Below are 10,741 nucleotides of genomic sequence, written 5' to 3' on the forward strand. Positions count from 1 at the left end.
GATTATATTCCAGCCCCAGTGAATTCATAAAATGTTTCTTGTTTCTATCTTTAAGGTAGAAAATAGCATGGCATTTCTGCACTTTTCAGTGAAGGCCAATTGTGGGGTTCACGGCTGCAGTGTCTCCACGAAGCACCTGTAATAATAGCTTTTGGCTTTCTAATACTCGGCAAAGATGAGTTTGGAAATGCACCAACGGAACTTCCTGCCACCGTAGAGCCGGAGCAGAAGAGAAAGAAATACCTACGCAACAGCAGCAGACAGCAAAGCATCCAAAAGCAGCAGCAGCAACAGCTGCTGCCTATAACAATCAGTGCAACCCTCCTCCCCCTCGGGCGTTCCAGCGGACACGTCACCCTGACCCGCGCGAACCCTGTGTCGTCACCAGCGCCGTGCCCGTTAGTGACAAACAGGAAAGGCTCCTCGATTTCCTTACAAGGGCATCAGCCTATTCTCTCCATCTCGCTCGCGCGCACTCTCGACCTCGCCCCTCCCCTTGTGGCTCCGCCCCGTCTTCTGGAATGCGGTGAGCGCAGGGGACTGTACCAATTCGACAACAGGGGGAGGACGGAAGGGCTGAACCAACTTTCCTTTCCCCCACCCCCGGGGTCCCTGGGACATCTAAACCCTTCGTGAAGGAAAGATCTATTTCTGACCCCTGAACCCGTGTTTAACTGTTCTCCTTACTGACGACGCGCGCTCACTCATGTTTCCACCCCCCCACGGCTCCCCTGTGCTGGCGTGGCAGTAGTTCGGCCCGGTGTCTTGCTCTTCCGGAAGTGCCGAGGCCGTTCAACTGCTTTGCTCCGCTGCCGTCGCTGCTCCCTCGGCTTCTCCCGTAACCGATTCTCATCCATCGCCACTCAGGTGAGAAAGGGTGGAAACGTTCTGCTTGGTGGACGGGCGCATTCGGGAGAGGAGATGGGGGGGTGGAGGTTCAGGAATCCCCGCGCCGTCTGCGTCCCCCTCTTCGGGCTGCGTCGTGGTGCCTCCGCGCCCCAGTTCCCTGCCTCAAAAGAGCAGCAGGAGGCCCACTGGGCCTGGGCGCCGTTCGCTCGCTCTCCCTCCCTCGGAGGGCCCCCGCTTTCCCCTCAGGAGCGCGCCGGGGTGGGGCGCAGCTGTCATGGCGGTGGCTGCTGGGCAGTTGGAAGTCTCCCTTCTCCTGTTTGCCGCCTTCAACAGCTTATGGGCGGGGATGCCTCTGTTATCCCCCCATTATGAGGGGTCGGTCCGAGATTTCAAAATCACACGGCTTTGGTGTTTTAAACAGCCTCTGGGTAGGGAATGTCGACTTCCCCGATTCCCACCCTGTTGCGCCCAGGAAGGCTGCCGTGCATGAACTTGATGGACGCGGCCTGTCAAGAAATGGCTGCACCCATCCCGACGGGGCCGCCCAGGCCTAATGGGCGTCTGGGACGGTGTTGACTCTCTCGCCAGTTGGCTGCTGGGAGCCAGCGAAAACGCAGCTCGAACCTGCCGGCCGCCTGAGCCTCCCTTTCGGGCGCTGCCCCCCCCCCCGCTCTTGCCCCCGTTGCCAAACAAGCTCGCTGCGGTGGGCAGGGGAGGTTCCCTCCCATCTTATCGCGCACGCATCCTGTCCGCTTCATTCCCTCCTCGGAGATCGGATGCCGCCTTTGGCAGTTTCGTAACATACAACGGAGAGTCTTGTGGTATATTTGAAAAAGCTGCAGTGTCGGAACTACGACTGTAGAGATGCGGGTGCAGATCCCCATTCAGCCGTGAGGTTCACTGGGTGATGTTGGATTAGGATCGCGACTGGCCTTTCTCACAGGGTTCTTGAGCAGGTAAAATGGGGAAGAAGGCAGGCTGTAAATGCAGCCAAACAAACCTGCCTCAAGACTTGGGTTTTCTTCCCAACCAGGCTAGTGCTACTCTAGAACTTATTATTTTGATAGGCAGTATTTGATAGTTGGTTTTTTTGGTCACTTGAAGATGAACCGTTTAGTGCACTATATAGAACCACAGAATTGTAGAGTTGGAAGGGACCACAAGGGTCATCTAGTCTAACCCCCACGCAATGCAGGAATCTTTTGCCGCATGTGGGCCTCCAACCTACAGCCCTGATATTAAGAATCTCATGTTCTACCGACAGAGCCATCATCCTGACAACAGCTTCTTTAGTTCAGGATCAGAGTGCATGTGACAGCTTGCTTTGTTTCAGAGGCCAAGAACTAAATGTAGTCTCTCTTTGTAAGTGAATCACTATAGTAAAATTTACTCTAGAGCTAGTTTTTCCCTTGATCACTTTAAGTGTGTAAAGCCTCCCTCACTGTGGACCTACACATGTAATAGTTTGATGAAAACTGAGCTCAGAGCAATTTTGGAAGTGGTTACATATTCAGAACATAAACTTGGTTTGTGTGGAACATAAAATTGGGACCAGAGAATGTTGGTTATTTCAGAGTGATGGTGCTTATATAAATATCTGGTGCTCGAAACTTGCGGATACATAGGAATTTGAAATATTCTTCCAGCCCTCATGGGGCATTCTGCCTAGTACATTCCAAAGGAAGCCATGTTAAAGCTGTAATAAGGTTCCATCACACAATTCATTACTATGCAAGCCCCATCAAACTAAACCAGAAGTAAAAACTCAGGTGATTAAATAGCGAGGTTAAATATGAACTAAACCATTTACTGAGATAAGTAGCATGAAACTAATGCAGTTATGTTTCTGCAGCACTACACTGCAACTCTTTCCTCCCCACCCCAGGAACTGCACCTTGAAATCTGGCAGTAAACCACTAATGTAAAATGACTGAAATTGTTAAGAACTTCTTAGACAAGATAACCTTGCTGCACAGCCATCTTTTAAAATTTACAAAGCAAAATAGGACTTGCACTAAAAACAACTCTACAAATAAAGTCAATATGAAGTCTTTCATCCTCTTCTCTCCCCCACTCCCCATCTTTCTCTAGCTGGTCACCAGAAGTGAGTTTTAATACATTGCAAACATGCAGTTGTTTACAACTTTCAATTAAAGGTAAAGATAGATAGCAGGTTTAAATAGATGAAGAAACAGAGATTTCCAAAAGGTAGTTGGGTATCACTTTCAATTGATATTTGGTAGGAAGAATTCTAATCTCTGTTCTTCTGCCACTTTTTGTTTTTTGTTTTCTTTGATAGTTCTCATGAATTACATTTCTTTGTAAATTGGTGGCTGAAATTAAACTAGTATATCAAGGCTTGCAGTGCATTCTTAACTACAGTTACCATAAATTATTCCGCATGCTATGATCAAAACAATACAATCAAAGCAGAGGTGGCAAAGGTAAGCATTCCAGATGTTATCAGATGCCCAACTCCTATTTGTCCCAGCAAGCACTGCCAATTGTCAGGTGTGGTAGTAGCTATAGTCCAACTTCTGGATGGCCAGAGGTTTACTATTTCTGATCCAAAGAGACATAAAAGGGCATAAAGCTTGGGCTTTTGATTGAGCCTACTGATCATAAAATTAAAATTACTTTTTGTCACTATTGTTGGTACAATCGTTTTGATTCTCTTGGGAAAACCTATGACTTTTTGTAGTATCAACTTGTGTGCTTGGTAGTATAGGATACATTTTTTTTAAAAAAATAAATTGCTTGCTATTTAACTTTTTTCTTTGTGGTTATATATGATGGCAATGTCTAAAAATACAGTTTGAACCAATTCCCAATACGTATGAGCTTTTCAGATGAAAACCCTGTATGTATTTACTAGAAAATATTACTCTTCTCTGATGTGCATGTCCAGTGTTTGAAACTCCCATTGTTCTGGGTGCATTTTGCAACAGGGAATTTCATAGCGCAAGCAGTTTCTGAGCTCTGGGTGCAGTACTGCGCCTAAGATTTCAGATTACAGTACAGTGCACACTGTACAGTGGAAGGAAAGGAGGACCTTTTTCTGCCTCCCCACTTCCAGCTACTCTCTGAAGACTGGGGGTGGGCAGGGGAAGGACCATGTGAAAAATGAACATAATATTTTAGCTGCAGTTCATTCATTTTCAGCTTTATATTCTTGTTATAAAAAAGCGCACCTGGACATTCTGTTGTTGCACCCATAATCTAGGTTTAAGATGCTATTTAGCTCCTAGCTTGCATATCTCAGTTTCTAACACTGTGCACGTCTACTATAGGCAAGATTCATATGTAGCCACTTGCTCTATATGCATCACCAGCTGCTTGAAAAATATTTGATATTATTATTTCAACTAGTTGGAATAATAATGCCATGGATAAATAGGAGTACTGTTTACATAGGCTGTGTTGACAAGAGTCTATATGTGGTGGGCATAATCACAGTGTTACATGCCTTTCCTACATGTAAGTTATATCCATGCTGATAAGATGGTCCTCAAGTAGTCCACATGTTTAAATCTAAAATCGTTGCCTTATGTATATGGCAGATCAGCTGTTTATAATCTGAATGAAAATGGAAGGCCCTTGAATGGAAGTCATTTTTCGTTGTGCTTGTTAAGCTATTATGGTTGTGAAAGGGCAGTAAATGTTTGTTGGGTGACTTGAGTTTATTTTTAGTCCAACAGTAACTTGTGTTCTGGTGTGTCAGAGGACTGTTGTAGATGGAACACAAGTTTAAAATTGTGAAGTTAATCAGTAGATGAAATCAGTGTTGCTATTTGTAGATCTCCCCCTAGCATATAACTCGCGTACAACAACATCTCTTGCCATCTGGAACCTTGGTAAACTATTGGGCTGCAGTCTTATTTTGAAAAATGGTAAGACTTTCCTCTAGAAATAAATGAATGGCTTGGTACTTTGTTACGAGATTTGTTTATAAAGCTAAGTATCTGAACTATACTGAATAATTGTGCATTATTGCTAGAATTTGGTTTTTGAAATGTTATGATGGGATTTAGACATTGTAAAAATGATTTCATCTTCATGTAAAGATTCACAAAGCTTCTTGGAGCCAAGTACTGGGAGCAAATGGTAAAATTGATTTCAGAATGTTATAAAACCTACGTTGACTGGCTTGTTTTGTCTGATCTTCAGTTAGTGAAAGAATGTTTGTATCATGGGATAAATTAAGTTTAAAAACATAGAAGAAACAAATGTGCTCTAATTATAATTTTCAAATCCTTAATGCTATAAATGCAAACTTAATTTGAAAGAGAACTCATCTACACCCAGCTAGCACAGATGAACTAAGTTGCAAAAAGTAGTGTGTATATTATAGAGGGGATAATTACTGTTAATGATTTACAGTACAATATAATTGTGTCCAAAAATGCAGCCAAAAAATCATTGTGCAACAGATCCACCCTGTGCTTCTAACAAATCCTCCAGTATTTTAGGCATCAATCTCAATATTTTTTCACTCACGCACAAATAACTTTTTTGACTGTTTATTTGATGTCATTCTGTATCTGCACACACATTTCTGTCTACAAACATTGAGTTGTATCCAGTTGTTTCCCTCTATTGACAGAAGTGGAGACTTCTATTAACAGAAATGCAAGTGAGAGGGGAAGGTGATTTTTGTTGATTCCCTCTTCTGCTCTCTGTGCCCACCAATTTGTTACAGAGGTTTGGATCCTTTGGAATGGCTGTAGGAGAAAGGGATTTGTGAAAATCACCTCCTTTCCTCTTGCAGAAGCCTCCACTGGATGAAAGAGTTTTCACCAGCAGAGGAACACAGTTGGATTCAGCCCTATATGCAAGCAGGGGATACCTGTGCCAGGGCTTCTTAACATTGTGGGCTTATGTCTGACCACCAGATACCTTGATTCCACTTTCTCTTGCCTCACAACAGCTATAGCCTACTTGCTTATAAATAATAGAGGACACCCACTACAAACCCCCAAATTAGTACATAATCCTGATATATAGCAAAAGGGTTCCCCCTTTCCTTTTTAGGGTGCCTTAACACTTGCTTTATTGCTTAAACTGGTGATTTAACATGATATTTTTAAAGCAAAGAGATCAATATATCTGTCAGTGGCCAGTACAAAACCAGAGTAGTTTTTGGATTGCTTAAGAATTTGTTGGCACACCAGGGATATAAATTCCATTTAAAAATCTGCTGTTGAAACTAGAAGTTAATAAGGCTTTCTCACTAAGGATCACAATAAAGGCAAGGGGAATTGTTAGGGTAAAGTTTATCAGGGCATATTTAGGGAAGGTTGGCTTAACATGTCTGAAGGAAGAACTGTATAGTGACTGACATGTGGTGAAATAGAAGATGCTAAGCTCTCCCAAGCATTGGAAGCATGACTGACACTAACAAAAGCAAGGATATATCTCTCTTCAGCCCAGGCTGCTGCTCTTAACTCAATAACATGGATTAAATGTGATTCTGTAGGGGCACTGATACTCAATCTCAACCACCTGCTGCGGCTGAAAAACCTAGTATTGTGGGCACCAAATGTTAAAGTAATGAGTGTACTCCTCTACATAATGACATAATTTATTTTGTGCATTGGTAGCCCCCACTCCTGCCTTTTTTCAAGGAACTCAGAGTTGGGGTTAGACTCTATCAAACTTCCACAGGGTAGTTGTGATGAGAGAGTACATTTTGATGCAAACTGCCCAGGTTGGATTGAGCAGGATTTGAACCTGGTTTCCCCAATATCTAAACAGAACATAAGTTGGGCGAGAACCTGTGGCTCTCCAGGTGTTGCTAAATTCCCATCAGCCCTAGCCAGTATGGCCAGTGGTCAGAGATGATGGAAGTTGGAGCCCAGCGACAAATGGTAGACTAGGTGCCTGCCCCCTGTACTAACAGTTGGGATTTATATTTTACTAAGGTGCTGTAGTGTGCACATTACACATTTTAGCTAGTTTCTTGAAAATTAAAACTAATTGCACTTATGAGGCTTTGAATCTGGCAAAATAGCCCTTGCAGACCATATGTCCCATATACCATGTTTTGTTTTTATAGGTCTCAGTAACTACCTCTTTTCTCTTTCTGTCTTATAGAATCCAACCGCCATCATGTCAAGCAAAAGGGCAAAGACCAAGACCACAAAGAAGCGCCCTCAGCGTGCCACTTCCAATGTGTTTGCTATGTTTGATCAGTCACAGATTCAAGAATTCAAAGAGGCATTCAACATGATTGATCAAAACAGAGATGGTTTCATTGACAAAGAAGACTTGCATGATATGCTTGCTTCACTTGGTAATTATTTTTCTCCTTTCTTTCCCCCCCTTTTGAGGGGGAAATTCACTTTGTTTCCCAGATATTGCGCTAGGATTTTTTTTATCTTAACATTTGAGACCTGTGTTATGAGTTAACATTAATTCTGTAAATGATAGTATATAGATAATCTTTAAAATATGAATATTTGATTTGCAGGGAAGAATCCAACTGATGAATACCTAGATGCTATGATGAATGAGGCTCCAGGACCAATAAACTTCACAATGTTTCTCACAATGTTTGGAGAGAAATTAAATGGCACTGATCCAGAAGATGTAATCAGGAATGCCTTTGCTTGCTTTGATGAAGAAGCAACAGGTGAGAACTTAAAAACCCCAAGATAAGTTCTTTGCTTTTGATCTTCACTGTGAACATGTATTTATGATTAAAATATAAAATGTACTTGAGAGAAATGACACACTTGTAACATGTATTAGTTAAACATAGATTTTGACAAATGCGTGGAAGGTAAGGATGCCAATGGCTGCTGGTCATGTTGGCTATGTAGTACAGGAATGGGCAGACTTCAGGCTTTTGAGTTCTACCGTGTTTCTTTACTAACACCTTAAGGTCCACCAGTTAGATGCATTATGTTTGCTTCGGAGTGCAGCCAGTCACTTACAGCATCTAATGAGCATACACTGGGGTTGCCTACACATACAGGTACAACTGAGTTACTACAGAACAGGAGTTCTAACACCCTGATTTAGAAAGGGAAAAAGCTGGTTTGTCACTAGAAACCCATGTTGATCTACTGCAAATAATCCAGAGATCTACCAGCAGATCCTGATCCACTTTTCCCCCACCCCTCTAGTATCAGAGACAGTATGCTTTTGAATACCAGTTGCTGGAAATCAGAGGTAGGTTAGGGCTATTGCACTCAATTCCTACATCTGGGCTTCTCGTATGTGTTTGCTTAGTCACTTTGAGAACAGGATATGATCTGGCAAAGCTTTTTTTTATTTTCAGTAGTAGAAAGCCTCCCAAGCAGCAAACCAGAATGGACAAGTTGATAGCTACAAACCAGGGCTGTGAATGTTGTTGTCTTTGGAACAACTAAGAAGCAAAAGACTTCTGAGCCGAAATTAATATTTGCAAAGGGGCCCTTTAAAAGTCCTTGGTGCTGCATATACCTCACAGGATTAATATTATTTGTTCTTTATATACGTCTCAAAAGCTTTATGATGAACTAATACAGTCTGAAATACCTTATTTCAAGAGCTTTCATCTTAACATTATTGAAATGGAAATCCTTTTCAATCATTGTGGAGGTGGGGAGTCCTGGTGCAGAACTGAGGTACATTACAGAATATGACTACAAGGTGAAAGGTCCAATCTCAAATCAGTGGCAGCTCATGTCCCATAATACCCTTTTACAGCGGCTTGCATTTGTTCAGATGCATTATTGCATCCTCAACACTACATAGTATAGAATTGGTGGCTATTATAAATTTTGTTAATATTACTCGGGTTACAGACGCTTCAGGTTATAGACTCCGCTAACCCAGAAATATTACCTCGGGTTAAGAACTTTGCTTCAGGATGAGAACAGAAATCATGCGGCGGCGGCGGGAGGCCCCATTAGCTAAAATGGTGCTTCAGGTTAAGAAAAGTTTCAGCTTAAGAACGAACCTCCAGAACGAATTAAGTTCTTAACCCGAGGTACCACTGTATTGTTATTATTAATGAACCAAGAATGGAACAGAATTCAAAATCAATACAACAGTGCTAAGCAGCTAATAACTACCGTAAGTGGGTACATGACATGCAGAAATGTAGCTGGTGACCCCAACACACATTACTAATGCTGGTAAAATGCTATTTTTTCACATGGTTCCTCTACCTGAAGTCAGAGGGCAGGGCTCTCCTGGTCACAGAAATATTTTTGGATCAGGATTGGCTGAGCAGTGCAGAGAGCTGATTTGCCAGAGCATGAGGCTTGCACAAATGTTTCTGGAGTCTCTCCTAGCAGAAATGGAAGGCTATGATTGTGTGTAGGACAAAAACAAGTGTGGTTTTGACATTTGGGGTAGGGGCAAACTACTTAAATTTTTACTTTGACCCAGTAGGTTTAGTGCATGAGCCTCTACTCTCTAACCCCAAGGTTGCAAGGATATCTGATAATCTTGGTGTCAGAAAGGCTATCGCTGACACAATCCTAGCATGTGAGTCCTCTCAGCTTGCATTTATGCAAACAGATTTTGAAAACAGTCAGTGAATTTAAAGGAGAAAATGTATTTAAATCCTTTCTTCTTAGCTCTAATGTTTGCTATGGAGCTTTAAATGCTAGGCTATTACTATATTAGTTAAATATTGATAGCTATAGTGTTTTCAGGTAGCCATTCCCTTGTTTTTTGAATAATTTAATTGTATGGACTAACTATTACTAAGTTTCTTTTGATAAAGTTTGCCAATTTTGTGTATGTAATGTCTCCTGATAATCTGTATTTCTAGGTTTCATTCAAGAAGACTACCTGAGAGAATTGCTGACGACAATGGGAGACAGGTTTACAGATGAAGAAGTAGATGAGCTCTTCAGAGAGGCACCAATTGACAAAAAGGGCAATTTCAACTACATTGAGTTCACACGCATCCTTAAACATGGAGCAAAAGACAAAGATGACTAAAACAGAACTCTTGCCTCTGCCATTTTCTTTAGATCTCACCTGCAGTTATCTTTGAGGGGTTTTTTCCTGGTAGAACCTGTTGCATGCATTTAGCTTTACAGCTTTTGCCTTTCTTGATGTATTTATCTATACCAGGCATTCTGGCACATCTTGCACCTGTATAATCAGGTTGGCAATGGGGATTGTAGTTGTGGTGAGAGAGTTGGAGGATAAGATCAATGACTCTGAAGGCCCAGGAAAAACGTCTCAATGTTTCTGGTTTAGCTGGATTTTTACATTTTGTAATAATGCCATTTTGAAATAAGATTGCTATATCAATAAAATACCTCAAATGCTGCCTTGTGAAGTGAAATTTTATTAAGTGTTTAGAGTCCAGAGTTTATACATTCCCCCCAAAAAACAAGATGGGAAGCAGTATGCTGGAGCTTATCGTGATGTAAAGAACTGTTTCATTCATTTAAGACTGAACTGCAGCATTGTGAATCACAAATGTGGTGATCTAAACTTTTTGCAGGGCAAGGATTAGTTACTGGCAACTTTTCAGATTCCGCTTTCTGGCCTCCACAGTCCTGTAGAGCAGATACTCACACACACTTAGATGTTGGTGTTTATAAACAAACTTGGTGTTTATAAATGTAGAAAGAGCTTCCCTTATTTAATCTCATCTAGCAGGCAGCAATTGTGTTATTTTTCCTGTTCCCTAATTCATAGAATTGTGTCAAAATGATACAGGTTTTTTCAATGGACTGCAAATACTTTCTTTGCCAATCTATAAGCAATTACTGTGCATTGGAGAATAAGCTGGAGAAAGGTTGAGATCTCTCTGTTTTGTCTGATTTACCCACTTGCGGCATGGAAAGGACGTTACAGGCACATGCCACATCCAACTGTTAGGAACAAATTTCCATGTGCAGTTATGAGAAATAGTCCAATGGGAAGACAAATGAGCAGC

General features: G+C 41.9%; 1 protein-coding gene across 2 annotated transcripts; it reads left to right on the top strand.

The window, feature by feature from the left end:
• Positions 1-739: 739 nt before the first annotated feature.
• LOC128417587 (myosin regulatory light chain 2, smooth muscle minor isoform) lies at positions 740-10,126 on the top strand. Of its 2 annotated transcripts, none has more exons than XM_053396468.1 (4): positions 740-867; positions 6,943-7,141; positions 7,319-7,480; positions 9,617-10,126. In XM_053396468.1, the coding sequence occupies exons 2-4, from the start codon at positions 6,958-6,960 to the stop codon at positions 9,787-9,789; spliced, it is 519 nt and encodes a 172-aa protein (XP_053252443.1). In that variant the 5' UTR covers positions 740-867; positions 6,943-6,957; the 3' UTR covers positions 9,790-10,126. The 2 variants fall into 2 exon arrangements, with proteins under 2 accessions (XP_053252443.1, XP_053252442.1); XM_053396467.1 differs by lacking the exon at positions 740-867 and adding an exon at positions 4,616-4,739.
• The last annotated feature ends 615 nt before the right edge of the window (positions 10,127-10,741 follow it).

The sequence above is a fragment of the Podarcis raffonei genome, chromosome 7, assembly GCF_027172205.1.
Source record: "Podarcis raffonei isolate rPodRaf1 chromosome 7, rPodRaf1.pri, whole genome shotgun sequence".
NCBI lineage: Eukaryota > Metazoa > Chordata > Lepidosauria > Squamata > Lacertidae > Podarcis > Podarcis raffonei.